The 19,749-nt window shown below is 48.0% G+C and overlaps 1 protein-coding gene across 23 annotated transcripts in view; it reads left to right on the top strand.

Moving 5' to 3' along the window:
- DYSF (dysferlin) overlaps positions 1 to 19,749 on the top strand; it is a 231,860-nt gene that overhangs the window by 46,456 nt on the left and 165,655 nt on the right. For 12 of the 23 annotated variants that reach the window (XM_082425965.1, XM_082425961.1, XM_082425947.1 and 9 more), the window contains exons 4-8: positions 150 to 255; positions 15,213 to 15,327; positions 16,604 to 16,696; positions 17,046 to 17,257; positions 19,469 to 19,597. In XM_082425965.1, the coding sequence (XP_082282091.1) occupies positions 150 to 255; positions 15,213 to 15,327; positions 16,604 to 16,696; positions 17,046 to 17,257; positions 19,469 to 19,597 (655 nt within the window). The remainder of the gene's footprint in view (positions 1 to 149; positions 256 to 15,212; positions 15,328 to 16,603; positions 16,697 to 17,045; positions 17,258 to 19,468; positions 19,598 to 19,749) is intronic. The other 11 variants (XM_082425948.1, XM_082425952.1, XM_082425956.1 and 8 more) reach the window with 1 other exon arrangement.

Here is a 19,749-nt window from a genome sequence, read left to right as displayed (position 1 = left end):
TGCAGGGGGAGCCTTGAAGGGTCCTAGGCATTCTAGGCAGATCAGTTTGTCTGTGGGGTGTCTGTGAGGTGGCAGTGGTGAAGGGTATACGGGAGAGGAACTGGGCACATTTGGCTGCTTTTCTACAGTCTACTTTTCTCTCCTCTCAGGTTCCTGGGGGAGGCCAACATCCCACTCCGGGAGGTCCTTGCCACCCCCAGTCTGTCTGCCAGCTTCAATGCCCCGCTGCTGGACACCAAGAGGCAGCCCACAGGGGTAAGTGTCCGCCGGCCTCTGCATCTGGCCGGTTTCTGTCTGAGGCTTTGCCCTCCTGACCCCGGTGGTGTGTCAGAGTCCAGCCCCCAGCAGCCAGGCCCGGCCCGCCCCTGGCCGGAGCTCGGTGTGCCCGGGAGGGGCTCACGGGTGGAAGGGATGTGAGGGGAAGAGGAGGGACCTGGCCCCATCCGCAGGGCTCAAGTCAGACTTGCCTCACAAGCAGCTGCCTGCCCCTGGGTCACCTCCCGGGACTGGTTTTTCACTGGAAACCCAAGGTCTTCCCAAGCTTCTTGGCAGCCTTGGTTATGGCGCCTCGACCTCCCTGGTAGCCCTTCCTCACCATCCAAGCGCCTTCTCCAGATCCGGAATATCTGAGTCATCTGAGTCACAGATCACAAGGGAAGGGGAACAGACACCCCCCTCCCCTGCCCACCAGGACCTGTCAGACCCCCTTCCCTTCCTCCATAGTCCTTCCTGCTCCTCCGCCAGCCTTCCCAGGGCTCTCCCAGTCCTCCCAGACAATTCCCAGCCCTCATCTCTGGCCTCCCGTTATTTTTAGTGAGCTAAATATACCCTGCGGGGTTCTTTCTTCACGGTCAGTAGAATTTCTGACCTTCTCTCTGGGTCAGCCCCACCTCCCAGGATGCAGTGCGGGAACTAACAGTCTGGAAGTGCTTCCTCCCAGCGGGGCCCTGGGGAGTCTCTCAGACAGAGTGTGGCTACCTTGCCCGGTGGGGTGTGTGCACGTGCGTGTGCGTGCGTGTGTGTGTGTGTGAGGCTTGGGGCTCTTGGCTGGCTTGGTGAGTCAGGAAGTGGCCGGTCTGGGCAAAGCTCTGAATGGAACCACTGCTGGGAACTGGGAGCTGGAGAAAGAGAGTGAGTGACTGAAGTCACACAGTGAATCGGCGTCCAGACTGGGACACGAATCAGGGGGCACATCTCCTGAGCTCTCAGTCTTGGAAGGGACTTGAATGGACTCCTGGTTCACTGCCCTTCTGATGCTGGCATTTTCTCCTAAGGTGCCTTAGGCCAGTGATGGCTGGGATGCTTCCTTGGTGGGGAAATGCCACTTCCCAGAGAATTCATCCCTTTCTCAGACAGTGCTCACTGGTAGAACGTTCTGGTTCAGTGCAGGGTTCGCTGAGCCTGTCTCCATCACCTCCTGAATCGCTTTTGTCCTCCCTTGGAGCCCTTCAGTCCGCTAATGTTCCCTGTAGTCGGGAAGGGCTCCGCGACTGCTGAGCTGCCCTTCTAGGGATCCTGAAGGGGGCCAGAGCTGGCTCCTCTGAGACGCAGAGCACGAATGGAGGAGTGGCAGGCATCGAGGCAGCTGGGGAAAGAGGTATTTTGAGTCAGGGGACCTGCTTGGTGCTTCTCCACGGCGTCTCAGGGACAGCGCTGCCTACTTTGCTGAGTGTTGGGCCCCCAGTGCCTCCAACCGGGGTTTCTCGCTTCCTGGCTGGGCCGCTCAGTCATCTCCTCACTCGCGCCCTCCCTGCATCTGCGACGCTGGTGTTTCCTGCCAGTCCTCCTGCACCTGCTCCCCTCCAAGCTCAAAGGCGCACCCAGCCCCTGAGACACCTGACCATGGGGCCGAGCCTGGCTGTGACTCCCTGGTTGCCGCACCTCTCCTCCCCTCGCTCTGTGTTCCCGCGCTCTGTCTGCACTTCCCGTGCGCCAGCTGGGAGCTGGCTGCCTTCTCCTCCCTGGGCTGGGACCCCTGGCTGTCTGCAGAGCTTGCCACTCTGTCACACACCGTGTCTCCAGGAAGGGGCTGTGAGAGCCACAAGGTGATGGGTGGGCGCTGAGCACGGGCTCCGGGAGCTGCGGTAAATTAGCTTCCTGGACCCACCTCCAATGTGTGTGTGGAGGCTTCTCCACACCAACCAGCGATGCTCCGGACACCAGCTGGGTGGCCTGCGATTCAGCTCAATCCTGACACTATCTACCTGGCCATAGCATCAGATCCTACAGGTTAAATGCTCAGTCCTTCCCCCCACGCCCCTTCAGGTACCAGTCGCAAGCCCAGGCTGTTACCTGTGCTTCTGACCAACTGGCTATAAATCAGAGGTTCCCAAAGCCTCCTCCACAGGTTCAATGAATTTGCTAGTGTGGCTCACAGAACTCAGAGAAACATTTTACTTACTAGATTACCAGTTTATTTATTTTTTTATTTTTTAAAATTTATTTATTTTATTATTTTTGGCTGCGTTGGGTCTTCATTGCTGTGCACGGGTTTTCTCTAGTTGCGGCGAGCGGGGGCTACTCTTCGTTGCGGTGCGCTGGCTTCTCATTGCGGTGGCCTCTCCTGTTGCAGAGCACAAGCTCTAGGCGCGCGGGCTTCAGTAGTTGTGGCACACGGGCTTAGCTGCTCTGCAGCATGTGGGATCCTCCCGGACCAGGGCTCGAACCCGTGTCCCCTGCATTGGCAGGCGGATTCTTAACCACTGCGCCACCAGGGAAGCCCTACCAGTTTATTATAAAAGGGTATAACTCAGGAATAGCCAGACAGAAGAGACGCACAGGCAAGGTATGGGGAAGAGGCACAGAGCTTCCATGCCCTCTCCAGGAGCACAGCTCTCTCCAGTCTCCAACACAGAAGCTCTCTGAAACACAGCCTTTTGGGTTTTTATGGAGGCTTCGTGACTTAAGCGTGATTGATTAAATCTTTGACCATCAGTGATTGATTCAACCTCCAGCCCCTCTTCCATCCCTGGAGGTTGGGGGTGGGACTGAAGTTACAACCCTCTGTTCGCACAGTTGGTCCTCCTGGCAACCAGCCCCAACCTTAGATGGGGTCCAAAAGTCACTCCATTAACATAACAAGAGACCACCTTTGTCACTCTCAGCACTTCAGAAATTCCAAGAGTTTTGGAAGCTGTGAGCCAGGAAATGTGGACAAAGACCAAATATATATGAAAAATATATTTTGGTCATCTCAATGACCAAATATATATGTCTTATAAATCACAATATAGCATGGGACCTCCTTCCCTGCAGCCCAGGAGGTAGCTCTGGCCTGTGCAGAGGGTCCAGGACCATCTTCTAGCCCCTGTGATAGTGCTGAGTCACACTGCAGCCCCAGGCAGGTCCCAAGGCCCTCTGAACTGGGGCTCCCCATCCGGAGCCTGGGGCTGGTTGCACGGCAGTTGGGAGCACAGAGAGCTGGGGGTTTGCTCAGAAGGGACAGAGAGCCCTGTCAGCAGCTGTGGATTCTCACTGGCCCTTTACTGAGGCCAATTTCTGGGCTGAGTCTGATGGACAGAGCTTGCCAGGCATCCCCTGTTGGTTGTAGCTCGGATGACCTCAGAGGGCCAGAGGAACCTGCTGATGGTGTGAGGGGAGTGAAGTCAGGGCTTGTGGGATCCTTAGAAAACCCCAGAGGGACTGAGAGGAGGAGGAGGGGCCTCTGCAGGCTGGCCTGTGGGCTCCACCTGCCTGTCACGCGGTATTTTCACCCAAGTCCCTTCAGATGTGGCGTGCTGGGCTGTGTGCCATGAGAAGATGCCAAAATTATCTAGATGCCTCTAGACTGAAGGGGAAAACACTACCCCTGTCCTGGGGGAGTCTCCAGGCCCACGAGGGTGCTGGACACACATGGAGGAAAGAAGCAACATACTCACAAATGTATTTTGAGAGCAGCTTGCTAATGAGGGTGTGGATGATACAGCACGAAAACCATGACGGAATCTCCTCAGCCTTAAATGCCAGAGTTAGGTCAGGAAGGGAAACCCACTGGGTGACAAAACACGTGAAACCCACTGGCGGGGTGGGTCGGGTAGGCAGGAGGTCCCTGTGTGTTGGGAGCAGGTGCCGAGGTGAGCAGACACAGTGCTCTGGTGAATCCCTGAGTTTCCTTCAGGTGGTCTGAATATGCTGCCGACCAGCCCTGCCTCAGCTCAGGGCCACATCTTACCCTCTGCCGGCTGCTGGGTGTCGTCTGGGGGCAAGGTAAATAAGACCCAGGCACATGAAGTGTGTTGGGGGCAGTGTGGGTGGGCTGGTCCAGGGTTTGGTCCTGCTAAGCTCAGTGTTGGAGAGCGGTGGCCCAGGAAGGAGGCAGCAAGCAACGGGGCTGAACATGGCAGGGTGGGTGAAGGACCTGGGAGCTTGGCCCTATAACCTGTAGGAGGATCTGATGGCGTTGTCCTCTGTCTCTGCCTGTCCTGGTGTCCTGGTTTCCTGGGCCCTCTTAGCCTGGGGGCCACACAGGACCTTCCAAAATTCTGTGGTATTGTTGACAGAATGGCAACATGGGTGAGTGAAGTTATCTGCTCCAGGGCAGCGTGCTTTGATGGACACATGACTGACTGGCAGTGGCCTTGTGATAGGATGTATGCATGGTGGTGCTGGGGCTGAGGACCTGAGGGACAGGGCTGTCGGATGGAGCACCTTGATGTGGAGGGCCTTAAAGAGGGTCCTACTGGGGGCTATGGGCCAAAGTCATGGTCTAGGAGAACGTGGCGCTCACATACATCCCACAGAAAGAAAATCTCAGCTCTGGTTATGTCTGGAGAAGGAGACAGGTTATGAGATATGATGTCCCAGTGAGGATGGGAGGTCCTGACCCTGAGTGGGGCCCACAGACATGCCCCCTTTCCTTTACATCTCAGTAGAGCTAGAGGCCTCCAGTATTAACCAGCTCTGGTCCTGAAGCAGTGGACCCTGAAGCCTGCCCCCTGCTGGCGAGATCTATTCTAGATCCTGGGTTCCAGATCCTCAGAAGCTGCCAGGGATGTTCCTGTTGTTTCCTTTTTTTTTTCACACACACTGTATTTTATTTTTACAAGAGATAAATAAACTGGCACCAAGCATTGTAAATGGATGACCACAACAAAAGCAACAATGACTGCAATTACCAAACAGGAAACACACTCATAGTATGTCATAATATTGACATTCAGGCCAGTAATCCTCCACTGTAACAGCTCCTTTACTTTGCAGTGAAAATTGACTTGTATATTTTTTGCCTTTGAGTCCTTGTGAGATTCTTTTTTCATTCAAACAGAAAGTCACAAAAATTATAATCTTCCTCATCAGTTCACTCAGTCCCATGTAATTAATTTTTTTTTCATCTTGATCTTTTGTTAGCACTTTTATGAATTCATCAGTTTTTCATTAGAGTTCTGAAAATGCTTATTCATTCAGTTCAGCAGTATAGTCAGTTACCAGAAACCTGTACTTGTCAGAGTCTTTTCCATGAATTCCTTGAAGATGAAACCCTTTTATAGGAACTTTTTTGCAAAAGCATCAGAGTACACCCAGAACTGTCTGTAAATGACAAAAGGCTTAAAAATGACCACGGTTAAAGGTTTGATGAAAGTTCATAATAATGCAATTGACAAGGAAATTTAGTTACTTCTGAGATATACATTTTAAAGTAATAACTAGAGTTACGACTTATAACATTATAAGATTTTTAGAAATTTTTAGAAATTTCATGTAATGTCTGAAACATTTATATTAACGTATTTCCATACAAATAACCCAAAGAAAGTTTAGTATTAGTTGTTTTTTTTTGTTTTGTTTTTTTATACTGCAGGTTCTTATTAGTTATCAATTTTATACACATCAGTGTATACATGTCAATCCCAATCGCCCAATTCAGCACACCACCATCCCCACCCCACTGCGGTTTTCCCCCCTTTGTGTCCATACGTTTGTTCTCTACATCTGTGTCTCAACTTCTGCCCTGCAAACCTGTTCATCTGTACCATTTTTCTAGGTTCCACATACATGCATTAATATACGATATTTGTTTTTCTCTTTCTGACTTACTTAACTCTGTATGACAGTCTCTAGATCCATCCACGTCCCAACGAATGACTCAATTTCGTTCTTTTTTATGGCTGAGTAATATTCCATTGTATACATGTACCACGACTTCTTTATCCATTTGTCTGTCGATGGGCACTTAGGTTGCTTCCATGACCTGGCTATTGGAAATAGTGCTGCAATGAATATTGGGGTGCATGTGTCTTTTTGAATTATGGTTTTCTCTGGGTATATGCCCAGTAGTGGGATTGCTGGATCATATGGTAGTTCTATTTTTAGTTTTTTAAGGAACCTTCATACTGTTCTCCATAAGGGCTGTATCAATTTACATTCCCACCAACAGTGCAAGAGGCTTCCCTTTTCTCCACATCCTCTCCAGCATTTGTTGTTTGTAGATTTTCTGATGATGCCCATTCTAACTGGTGTGAGGTGATACCTCATTGTAGTTTTGATTTGCACTTCTCTAATAATTAGTGATGCTGAGCAGCTTTTCATGTGCTTCTTGGCCATCTGTGTGTCTTCTTTGGAGAAATGTCTATTTAGGTCTTCTGCCCATTTTTGGATTGGGGGGTTTGTTTCTTTAATATTGAGCTGCATGAGCTGTTTATATATTTTGGAGATTAATCCTTTGTCCATTGATTCGTTTGCAAATATTTTCTCCCATTCTGAGGGTTGTCTTTTCATTTTGTTTATGGTTTCCTTTGCTGTGCAAAAGCTTTGAAGTTTCATTAGGCCCCATTTGTTTATTTTTGTTTTTATTTCCATTACTCTAGGAGGTGGATCAAAAAAAGATCTTGCTGTGATTTATGTCAAAGAGTGTTCTTCCTATGTTTTCCTCTAAGAGTTTTATAGTGTCTGGTCTTACATTTAGGTCTCAAATCCATTTTGAGTTTATTTTTGTGTATGGTGTTAGGGAGTATTCTAATTTCATTCTTTTACATGTAGCCGTCCAGGTTTCCCAGCACCACTTATTGAAGAGACTGTTTTTTCTCCATTGTATATCTTTGCCTCCTTTGTCATAGATTAGTTGACCATAGGTTCGTGGGTTTATCTCTGGGCTTTCTATCTTGTTCCATTGATCTATGTTTCTGTTTTTGTGCCAGTACCATATTGTCTTGATTACTGTAGCTTTGTAGTACAGTCTGAAGTCAGGGAGTCTGATTCCTCCAGCTCCGTTTTTTTCCCTCAAGACTGCTTTGGCTATTTGGGGTCTTTAGTGTCTCCATACAAATTTTTTTTTCTTTTTAATTTATTTATTTATGGCTGTGTTGGGTCTTCGTTTCTGTGCGAGGGCTTTCTCTAGTTGCGGCAAGCAGGGGCCACTCTTCATTGCGATGCCCGGGCCTCTCACTATCGCGGCCTCTGTTGTTGCAGAGTACAGGCTCCAGACGCGCAGGCTCAGTAGTTGTGGCTCACGGGCCCTGTTGCTCCGCGGCATGTGGGATATTCCTAGACCAGGGCTCGAAGCTGCGTCCCCTGCATTGGCAGGCAGACTCTCAACCACTGCACCATCAGGGAAGCCCCCTCCATACAAATTTTAAGATGATTTGTTCTAGTTCCATAAAAAATACCATTGGTAATTTGATAGGGATTGCACTGAATCTGTAGATTGCTTTGGGCAGTAGAGTCATTTTCACAATATTGATTCTTCCAATCCAAGAACATGGTATATCTCTCCATCTGTTGGTATCATCTTTAATTTCTTTCATCAGTGTCTTATAGTTTTCTGCATACAGGTCTTTTGTTTCCCTAGGTAGGTTTATTCCTAGGTATTTTATTCTTTTTGTTGCAATGGTAAATGGGAGTGTTTCCATAATTTCTCTTTCAGATGTTTCATCATTAGTGTATAGGAATGCAAGAGATTTCTGTGCATTAATTTTGTATCCTGCAACTTTACCAAATTCATTGATTAGCTCTAGTAGTTTTCTGGTGGCATTTTTAGGAATCTCTACGTATAGTATCATGTCATCTGCCAACAGTGACAGTTTTACTTCTTCTTTTCCAATTTGTATTCCTTTTATTTCTTTTTCTTCTCTGATTGCCGTGGCTAGGACTTCCAAAACTATGTTGAATAACAGTGGTGAGAGTGGACATCCTTGCCTCGTTCCTGATCTTAGAGGAAATGCTTTCAGTTTTTCACCATTGAGAATGATGTTTGCTGTGGGTTTGTTGTATATGGCCTTTATTATGTTGAGGTAGGTTCCCTCTATGCCCACTTTCTGGAGAGTTTTTATCATAAATGGGTGTTGAATTTTGTCAAAAGCTTTTTCTGCATCTATTGAGATGATCATATGGTTTTTCTTCTTCAATTTGTTAATATGGTGTATCACATTGATTGATTTGTGTATATTGAAGAATCCTTGCATCCCTGGGATAAATCCCACTTGATCGTGGTGTATGATCCTTTTAATGTGTTGTTGGATTCTGTTTGCTAGTATTTTGTTGAGGATTTTTGCATCTATATTCATCAGTGATATTGGTCTGTAATTTTCTTTTTTTGTAGTATCTTTGTCTGGTTTTGATATCAGGGTGATGGTGGCCTCATAGAATGAGTTTGGGAGTGTTCCTTCCTCTGCAATTTTTTGGAAGAGTTTGAGAAGGACGGGTGTTAGCTCTTCTCTAAATGTTTAATAGAATTCACCTGTGAAGCCATCTGGTCCTGGACTTTTGTTTGTTGGAAGATTTTTAATCACAGTTTCCATTTCATTACTTGTGATTGGTCTGTTCATATTTTCTGTTTCTTCCTGGTTCAGTCTTGGAAGGTTATACCTTTCTAAGAATTTGTCCATTTCTTCCAGGTTGTCCATTTTATTGGCATAGAGTTGCTTGTAGTAGTCTTTTAGGATGCTTTGTATTTCTGGGGTGTCTGTTGTAACTTCTCCATTTTCATTTCTAATTTTATTGATTTGAGTCCTCTCCCTCTTTTTCTTGATGAGTCTGGCTAATGGTTTATCAATTTTGTTTATCTTCTCAAAGAACCAGCTTTTAGTTTTATTGATCTTTGCTATTGTTTTCTTTGTTTCTATTTCATTTATTTCCGCTCTGATCTTTATGATTTCTTTCCTTCTGCTAACTTTGGGTTTTGTTTGTTCTTCTTTCTCTAGTTCCTTTAGGTGTAAGGTTAGATTGTTTATTTGAGATTTTTGTTGTTTCTTGAGATAGGCTTGAATAGCTATAAACTTCCCTCTAAGAACTGCTTTTGCTGCATCCCATAGGTTTTGGATTATCGTGTTTCCATTGTCATTTGTCTCTAGGTATTGTTTGATTTCCTCTTTGATTTCTTCAGTGATCTCTTGGTTATTTAGTAACATATTGTTTAGCCTCCATGTGTTTGTGTTTTTTACGTTTTTTTCCCTGTAATTGATTTCTAATCTCATAGTGTTGTGGTCAGAAAAGATGCTTGATATGATTTCAATTTTCTTAAATTTACTGAGGCTTGATTTGTGACCCAAGATATGATCTATCCTGGAGAATGTTCCATGCGCACGTGAGAAGAAAGTGTTATCTGCTGTTTTTGGATGGAATGTCCTATGAATATCATTTAAATCTATCTGGTCTATTGTGTCATTTAAAGCCTCTGTTTCCGTATTTATTTTCATTTTGGATGATCTGTCCATTGGCGTAAGTGAGGTGTTAAAAATCACCCACTATTATTGTGTTACTGTCGATTTCCTCTTTTATTGCTGTTAACAGTTGCCTTATGTATTGAGGTGCTCCTATGTTGGGTGCATATATATTTATAATTGCTATATCTTCTTCTTGGATTGATCCGTTGATCATTATGTAGTGTCCTTCCTTGTGTCTTGTAACATTCTGTATTTTCAAGTCTATTTTATCTGGTATGAGTATTGCTACTCCAGCTTTCTTTTGATTTCCATTTGCATGGAATATCTTTTTCCACCCCCTCACTTTCAGTCTGTATGTGTCCCTAGGTCTGAAGTGGGTCTCTTGTAGACAGCATATAGATGGGTCTTGTTTTTGTATCCATTCAGCAAGCCTGTGTCTTTTGGTAGGAGCATTTAATCCATTCACGTTTAAGGTAATTATCGATATGTATGTTCCTATGACCATTTTCTTAATTGTTTTGGGTTTGTTTTTGTAGGTCCTTTTCTTCTCTTGTGTTTCCCACTTAGAGAAGTTCCTTTAGCATTTGTTGTGGAGCTGGTTTGGTGGTGCTGAATTCTCTTAGCTTTTGCTTGTCTGTAAAGCTTTTGATTTCTCCATTGAATCTGAATGAGATCCTTGCCGGGTAGAGTAATCTTGGTTGTAGGTTCTTCCCTTTCATCACTTTAAGTATATCATGCCACTCCCTTCTGGTTTGTAGAGTTTCTGCTGAGAAATCAGCTGTTAACCTTATGGGAGTTCCCTTGTATGTTATTTGTCGTTTTTCCCTTGCTGCTGTCAATAATTTTTCTTTGTCTTTAATTTTTGCCACTTTGATTACTATGTGTCTCGGTGTGTTTCTCCTTGGGTTTATCCTGTATGGGACTTGCTGCGCTTCCTGGACTTGGGTGGCTATTTCCTTTCCCATGTTATGGAAATTTTTGACTATAATCTCTTCAAATATTTTCTCTGGTCCTTTCTCTCTCTCTTCTCCTTCTGGGACCCCTATAATGTGAATGTTGTTGCGTTTAATGTTGTCCCAGAGGGCTCTTAGCCTGTCTTCATTTCTTTTCATTCTTTTTTCTTTATTCTGTTCCACAGCTGTGAATTCACCATTCTGTCTTCCAGGTCACTGATCCGTTCTTCTGCCTCAGTTATTCTGCTATTGATTCCTTCTAGTGTAGTTTTCCTTTCAGTTATTGTATTGTTCATCTCTGTTTGTTTGTTCTTTAATTCTTCTAGGTCTTTGTTAAACATTTCTTGCATCTTATCGATCTTTGCCTCCATTCTTTTTTCGAGGTCCTGGATCATCTTCACTATCATTATTTTGAATTCTTTTTCTGGAAGGTTGCCTATCTCCATTTCATTTAGTTGTTTTTCTGGGGTTTTATCTTGTTCCTTCATCTGGTACATAGCCCTCTGCCTTTTCATCTTGTCTGTCTTTCTGTGAATGTGGTTTTTGTTCCACAGGCTGCAGGATTGTAGTTCTTCTTGCTTCTGCTGTCTGCCCTCTGGTGGATGAGGCTATCTAAGAGGCTTGTGCAAGTTTCCTGATGGGAGGGACTGGTGGTGGGTAGAGCTGGCTGTTGCTCTGGTGGGCAGAGCTCAGTAAAACTTTAATCCACTTGACTGTTGATGGGTGGGGCTGGGTTCCCTCCCTGTTGGTTGTTTTGCCTGAGGCAACCCAACACTGGAGCCTACCTGGGCTCTTTGGTGGGGCTAATGACAGACTCTGGGAGGTCTCATGCCAAGGAGTACTTCCCAGAACTTCTGCTGTCAGTATCCTTGTCCCCACGGTGAGCGACAGCACCCCCACACCCCGCCTCTGCAGGAGACCCTCCAACACTAGCAGGTAGGTCTGGTTCAGTCTCCCCTGGGGTCACTGCTCCTTCCCCTGGGTCCTGATGCGCATGCTACTTTGTGTGTGCCCTCCAAGAGTGGAGTCTCTGTTTCCCCCAGTCCTGTTGAAGTCCTGCAATCAATTCCCACTAGGCTTCAAAGTCTGATTCTCTAGGAATTCCCCCTCTCATTGCCGGACCCCCAGGTTGGGAAGCCTGACGTGGGGCTCAGAACCTTCACTACAGTGGGTGGACTTCTGTGGTATAAGTGTTCTCCAGTGTGTGAGTCACCCACCCAGCAGTTATGGGATTTGATTTTACTGTGATTGTACCCCTCCTACCGTCTCATTGTGGCTTCTCCTTTGTCTTTGGATGTGGGGTATATTTTTTGGTGAGTTCCAGTGTCTTCCTGTCGATGATTGTCCAGCAGCTAGTTGTGATTCTGGTGTTCTCGCAAGAGGGAGTGAGAGCATGTCCTTCTACTCCGCCATCTTGGTTCCTCTCTCCTGTTGTTTCTTGATGGCCACGTAAAAGGTGGCGCTGGCTCTGTGTTGGAAGTCTGTTCACATTCCTGGAGCCACTGGCATGTTGCCAAACCTTCAGGAGGTTGGTGGGGGGGCTCTCAGTGTGGAGGGACCTGATGCTCAGGAAACTCCGGGGGTGGGGTGGGGGGGGAGGGGTTACCTGGGTGGTCTTGGGATTCAGGGGCTGCTGTTCCTTCCTTAACCTCCACGCTAATGGCACCCAAGCCATGGCATGGATCAGTTACACTCCCAGGGCTCCACTTCTGCACACAGCACAGAGATGACATACCGGAAGCCCCCAGGTGGTGAAGGACGGGGGCTGGACAAGGTGAGTCCCAAGAAACAATAGGTGGTGTTCTTCAAGGGAATCTGGTCCCAGGGTCAGAGGACCTCAGCCACCAAGTGTTAGGGGACTTTATTCGTCTCTGCTGAGTGAGATTCCTGTGGTTATAGCAGAAGCAGATTTCTCAGATTTTTAAAACCTTCTATTTCAAAATAATTTAAGATTCAGCAAAAAGCTGCAAGAGTAGTTGAAAGAATATTTTGTCCTAAAGCATTTGATTCTATCTCCTGGCTCTTCACCCTGAATTTAGTGTGTATTTTCTCTGATTAAGGACTTTCTCCTACATAATAACCACAATGAAACCTTCAAAATGAGGAAACTAACACAGCTGTAGTTTGCTGGTAGTTGACACAGCACTACCATCGAACCCACAGACCCTCATTCAAGTTTCATCGGTTTTATCAACAGTGCCCTTTAGAACAAAAGGATCCAATTAAGGATCATGTGTTGTGTTAGTCGTTTTGTCTCTTTAGTCTCCTTTCCTCTGGGAGAATTCTTCAGTCTGACTTTTATAACCCTGTGACCTTGACACTTTGCAGAGTACAGGCCAGTTGTCCTGTAGAATGTCCCCCGTTTGGGTTAGCATGATGGTTCCTCGTGATTAGATTTAGGTCATTAATCTTTAGCAGGAATAGAGCACAGTGATGCTGTGCTGCCCCCACTGTGTCCTAGGGTGGCACGACTTTGATTTGTTTCATTCCTGTGCGATTAACCTGGATCATTTGATTAAGTGGCATTTGCTAGGTTTCTCCACCAATCACGAATCCATTCCCTTTTCTAATGAGTAAGAATCGGGCTTGGGGGGAGGTATTTTGTGCCTCTGTAAATACTTTGTTCCATATCCAATTTTTACCCAGCAGGTTTGACACCCATTGTTATTTCTTGGTTGGATATCGTTTTGATGGTTGCTAATAAATCACTTATTAATTTTTTTCTGCGTTAATCATCTGGCATTCCACTGTAAGGAAAAGCGTCCTCCTGTTGTATTTATTCATTAATTTCTATATGGATTCACGTATTCCTATTTTATTCAATGGTTTAGTCTGTTACCGTCATTATTTATTTTCAAGTTTAAGTTGTACCAGATTTGGCCTGTGGGAACCCTTGAAAGCAGGCTTCTGTGTCCTTTCGACATTTTTTTTTTATCATTTTCTGAGTACTTCCTTGTTTTCTGGCACAAAAAGGTTCCAGGGTCATCTTCTACCTTCCCTGGCCTAACCCTGGAATTAGTTATTGCTCCGAAGAGCCCAAATTGCCTTTTGATGAAGTGAAGGAAAATATAGCTTCCCAGGCCCACCTCAGACCTGGAGTCTCAGGGAGATGGGCGTGGCTGTGAGCGGGTCTGGTTATCTGGGGCCGCCTGGGAGGCTGTGGTCCGTGTTACTAGAGCTTAGGGTGCCGGGCGCCCTGGCTGCTCAAGTGGCGACACCTGGCGGTGCTTCAGGAACCTGCATGGCTGTTAGGACAATGCCTTGGATCTGGGACTTAAAGGGTCTCATTGACTTCCTGGGCCTCCTCCTAGGTCTCCTGGGATGGGGAGCTGGCTCCAGCCTCCTTCCTCGGTGTTCTGAGCACCCGCCCATTCCACCCCCGCCCCCGCCCCGACCCTGCCCTCCCTTAGCCCGGCTGCCCAAGCCCAGGCTCCAACCTGAAGGGTTCAAGCTGCAGAGCTGGGTACATTCAGGACCTTGAGCTCCTTCCATCTCAGGACCAGGATTCGCTCCAGGAGTTTCCGGACATCCCTAATATTACTCAGGAGAGATAGATGTCTAGTGAATTATGCTGAGTCGCTCAGAAGATGCATCATTTACAGTTATGTTTATAAAGCGTTTATCAAAATTTGGAGAAACGCTTACTGTCTAATATTAAGTAAAAGACAAGCATTTGCTGTACAGCAGAGCTGTACGTTATTCATTTAAAAAGATTGGAGAGAGTTATATCAAAACGTGAATAGTGGTGGAATTATGGCAATTTGTTTTCTTTTACATTTTTCTTTAAGGTTTTTGTAATTTCCAAACTTTCTTACTTTGGAGTTTTTATTACTTTGATCGATTAAAAGGCTGCCCCAGGACATCTGCTGGACCTGTTGTATCAGGGAAGGCTCGGCCAGGCCTCCACGGCCTGGGAGCAGCAAGACTAGAGAGCGCCATGGCTGTACCTTTTCTTCAGGTCCAGGTGCCCCTTTGAAGGGTGCCGGTCTCCTGGTAGGCTCGGGTGGGGTGGGAGCACAAGGCAGCCTTCCCCTGTCCATGTGAGTGGCGTGGTGGGTCACTCTCCTCTCACTGGTCAAAGCCGGAGCATCTGGGGGTGAGATGGGGGGCAGGGGTGCTTCTGGGAGGGAAGAGGGCTCAGAAAGGTGAGCAGCACCCTGAGACCCTCTCAGTGCTAGCTGGGGCCTGAGCAGAGCAAGGCCGAACTGTCAGTAGATAGACAAGGGAGGACCCTTGGCTGAGCAGAGTGGCCAAGGGGGCTTTTTCCAGAAGATGGGCCTATGCTGAGAGTTGAAAAATCCTGCAGGTGAGGTTCGATTGCTGATTCACTTATAGAAGCTTACTAGGCATTCTATTAACTAATTTAATCCTCATTTGACCCTATGCAGAAAGTGCTATTGCTATCGCTACCCCCATTTTACAGACGAGGAAACTGAGGCACAGAGAGTTTACAGATCTTACTAAAGTCACACAGCTTCTGAGTGGTGGAATTGACTCCACATTCAATGCTCTTAACCACCTGACTATGCTGATGGGGCCACAGCCTCCTGCAAACCAGACTCCATATTTGGTGGAGGGACGAAAGAAACAGGAAGGATGCTGGAGGGTGGTGGTCAGAGGCCAACACACTAACCTGCTGCCCTCTCTCCCCCATCTCTTCCAGGCTTCACTGGTCCTGCAGGTGTCCTACACGCCTCTCCCTGGAACCATGCCCACGTTCCCACCTTCGACGCCTCTGGAACCCTCCCCGACTCTGCCTGACATGGATATGGTGGCTGGTGAGAAACCCACCCTCACCCTGGCAGGGCCCCGTGGGGAGAAGCCTAGCAGTGGCACCCGAGTCTGAGAAGGGGGTGCCTTCCTCATGTTGGGGGCTGCCCAGGCCTGGAGAAGGGAGGCTGTGGGTGGGTGGGGAGTCTTGAGAGCTGACTTCTGTCTTGCAAAACAAAGGGGCAGGAGGCGGGCTCCCCTAGGTGCCGCTAGGATTAGTGTGAGGATGCCTTCCTAGCACCAGCTGTTCAGGAAGGGGACTGTGCCAGGGCTGGGCACCCTGCCCTCTGCAGCCCCAGAGGGGTGGGAGTTTTAGAGGTAGGCCTGTGCTGAGATGGGGTCCATCCTAGGTGACGCCTGAGGCCCCACCCACTCCCCAGAGCTGGATGCCTCCCTGCCCTGGCACTCTGTAGGCCTTTAGCAATGACATGTGACCAAAGAGCTGGATTTTCCCTGAAAGAGCCCTGGGCTGAAGTCAGGGGACCTGAGTTCCAGTCTTGCCTTTGACACCAAGTAGCTGTGTGACTTTGGGCCAGTCACTCCCTCTCTGGTCCTACAGTTCATTACTTGTGAAGTGAGCAGACTGAATTGTCTAATTCTCAAGGTTGCCTCAGTTCTCTTTACTTACCTCTCCTGGCCTTGTGAAGTGAGGACCCAGCCCAGGGTGGCTGGCTTGCCCGGTGCCGGGCCTGGGCGCAACAGTCCAGCCTGCTGGGGTGAACAGGAAGCCACATAGATGGGCCAGGTGGGGTCTTGCCCGTGGGAAAGATTCTAGCGTTTCTCTCATGGTGAAGGGAGCTAGAGGCAAACCCAGCATGACACCCGGCAGCCCGTCTCAGGTGTGCCCCGAGCCTGTCCTGCGGCCCGTCTAGGGCTCCTGGTGAGGCAGGCAGGGCAGGGCCCCTCTTGTTGGACGTGGCACTGTCTGAGCTTGGAGGTGGGGAGATCCTTCTGGACTGGGGTTGAGGGGGGAAGCAAAGGGGTGTTCCTGGTGACCGAGGGTGGGGAGGCTGAGGGCCCCGAACGTTCTGGGGCCACTTTTGAGGTGAATCTGACAGAGTTGGGTTCCAGCCACTCGGGGAAGGCTCCTAGCGGTGACCAGTTCCCAGTCCTTCCCAGAAGGTGGTGAGAGGGACAGTCTGGACAGATACGGCACCTGTTTCGGAGCTTTGCGCCAGGCTGGGGCAGGCGGGGAGAGCAGGGTTGGTGGGGGGGGGCCCTAGCTTGGCTTCCCTCACCAGCTCCCTCCTCCCCTTCTGGGGCTGTGCCCTGCCCGTGTGCCAGGTGGGGGACAGAGCCGGGCTGAGACTTGGTCCCTGCTCAGTGACAGCACCGTGGACACAAGATACTCTGGAAAGAAGTGGCTGGCCCCCACGGGTGAGACGCGGGCCGGGCTGTCCCGATCCTACCACCTGTAACCGGCTCGCTTGCTGCCATCGTCAGCTCCCCAGAGTGGGACGACGTGGCCAGAAGGGCTCATCCGGCAGGACGAGGTGGGGAGGGCTGGGGCCATTCTGTCTCTTCCCTTCGACTCACTGGACTGACCACCCTCAAGTGTCAGCTGTTGGAAGCTCCTCTTCTCCCTCATCCATCCTGGCTGAGTGGTGGGGAAAGAGAGGGGAAGGGGAAGTGGGTGCCGAGCTGTTGGGTCCACCATCGGGGTGCCTGATGGAGGATCCTCCCAGGGGACGGAAGAACCCAGCCTCATGAACACCCTCTCCTCCAGACACAGGAGGAGAGGAGGATACTGAGGACCAGGGGCTCACGGGAGATGAGGCCGAGCCATTCCTGGACCAGAACGGGGCTCCGGGCCCAGGGGCCCCCATCACCCCAAAGAAGCCACCTTCCCATCCTCCCCCCTACCACCCCGGGGGAAGAAGGAAGAGAAGCACGCCCGCACCCAGAAAGCTGCTGTCGGACAAATCGCAGGACTTCCAGGTGACTGCAGTCTCCTCCTTCAGCCAGCAGCAGCCGCTGATGCCAGCGCAAAACTTGTCTGTCCAGCCGTGGGGAAGGTCCTAAGGGCTCTCCTAGGTGGGAGTCTGGTTCCCCTGGGTCCTGGGCAAATGCTAGATAGGGAGGCCATGGCTTGGGGCCTCTAGAAAAAGCCTCTGCGCAGCCCATGGTTTTGCTCTTAAAAAAAAAAAAAGGAAGAAAAAGGGTCACTGCAGAATCAGCATCACTACACTGTCATCTGCTTCCCCAGCCAGAGTTGCCCTAGCCAGCCGGTGCCGTGCCGTTCAAAGTGTGGTCCGTGGGCGAGCAGCATGGGTGTCACCTGGAAGCATGTCACAAAGGCGGGATCTTGGGCCTATCCCAGACCCACTGAATCAGAATCTGCACTTGAACAGGATCCCCAAGTCTGAGAAGCTCTGCCTATCTTCTTTTCTCTCTCTATCCATTTCCCCTATTTATAGCCGTGATTTTTCTGAAGGTCATGTGCCATTTGAGTTTGTTCAAGTTTTTCACAGAATAAAACTATGAATATTAACCCTTTGACATTTTTTAATCCAAAAATCTATCCCATTTAATTTGCCTTTTTTTTTAATTTTAATTTTAATTTATTTATTTTTTGACTGCACCATGTGGCATGTGGGCTCTTAATTCCCTGACCAGGGGTCGAACCCGGGCTCCTTGCAGTGGAAGTGCAGAGTCTTAACCACTGGACCCCCAGGGAAGTCCCTAATTTGCCTTTTAATTTGGGTCCTTTGCTTGTTCTTTTTCTTTTCAACAGAATTTTCCATTTTGATGTAATTGCATTTAGTGATATTTAACTCTTCAAGACTACTATTAAAGTTAAAAACAGGAAACTTAAATATTTATTTATTAAATGAAACAAATTGTAAAAATATGCTTCAGTTCTAAATTGTGGTAATTTCAGCAAAAGTTCTAGTTATAACCACTATGTTTGCCTGAGAGACAAAATTCTAACTTATTTTTATTATTATTCACAAGATGTGTTATTTTTTTTCTCCTTGGAAAATTAATACTTTTTTTTGGTAGAAAATTTGGAAAATGCTGTACAGTGAAGAGAATAAAAATCACTCACCCCCTTCCCATTGCCATTGATAATATATTCTATAGTATCTTATTTTTAAAAAAGAATTGATTAATAAGGAAATAACTGCTGATTAGAAATTAGAACCAGTAAACATCGCATTTTTTCATGAAAGTTTTAATACTTTAAAATGTATTATTTTTAAATATTTTGCCTCAATTTGGAAGCACAGATGTTCTTGAAACCTTCATTTACTGACAGTTGAATGAAGAAAACTCATTTCTCAGAATGTCAGACATTCTGTCTTGCACCTTATACTACATAAGAATAAAGTGGGGTTACATCACTATGTAACTTTGACCTCTGGGGGGATTGTCAGTGAGGAATATTCAAGCCACACAGAAACATCAGCCTCAAGGGGTCTGAGGTGGGGCTGTGCATGAACTGAACGGGGGTGGGATCCTCAGCCCAGCCCTGGGATTTACCGCTGGCAGCTTACTTGGGGCAGCCTGGCAGCTCTTATGTGGAACCATGGGATTTTATAGATGCAAGGGACCTTGGTGGGAAGATATTGTTCTTACAGTGTTCTTCCTAATTCCTTTATTTTTTTTTTTTTGAGGAATATTGCTTTTGTTTTGGTTATTTGACCGTTTTTTCTTTTCTTTTTTAATTTATTTATTTTAATTTATTTATTTTTGGCTGCGTTGGCTCTTCGTTGCTGCACGCGGGCTTTCTCTAGTTGTGGCGAGCGGGGGCTACTCTTTATTGTGGTGCGCAGGCTTCTCGTTGCGGTGGCTTCTCCGTTGCGGAGCACGGGCTCTAGGTGCGCGGGCTTCAGTATTTGTGGCTCGCGGGCTCTAGAGCGCAGGCTCAGTAGTTGTGACGCGTGAGCTTAGCTGCTCCGCGACATGTGGGATCTTCCCGGACCAGGGCTCGAACCCATGTCCCCTGCATTGGCAGGTGGATTCTTAACCACTGCGCCACCAGGGAATCCCCTAATTCCTTTTTTTTTTTTCCCTAATTCCTTTTTAATACCTGTCCCAAGAGGCCAGCTGTGAGGGTGGTCCCTGAGATTCCTGACTCTCTCGGGTGGGGGGTGGATGCCTGATGACTTCTCCCTTTTCTTGCTCATGCCCCCTCCTGGCTTTCAGATCAGGGTCCAGGTGATCGAGGGACGCCAGCTGCCGGGAGTGAACATCAAGCCTGTGGTCAAGGTCACTGCAGCTGGGCAGACCAAGCGGACGCGGATCCACAAGGGAAATAGCCCCCTCTTCAACGAGGTGGGAGACCCTGGGTTAGAGCTAGGACCTTGGTGGGAACACACGGCAGATGCCTGGCAGTTCATTCAGTGTTTGCACATGGCGCTAGCGTTGGGTGGAGAGCTGTGTCAGTTCCTGAATAGGTTATCTGAGGAACTGGAGGGAGGGTTCCT

The sequence above is a fragment of the Balaenoptera physalus genome (genome assembly GCF_965194825.1).
Source record: "Balaenoptera physalus genome assembly, chromosome: 15".
Classification (NCBI taxonomy): Eukaryota; Metazoa; Chordata; class Mammalia; order Artiodactyla; family Balaenopteridae; genus Balaenoptera; species Balaenoptera physalus.
Note: the sequence above shows the minus strand (reverse complement) of the source record. Positions and strands in the feature narration are given on the sequence as shown.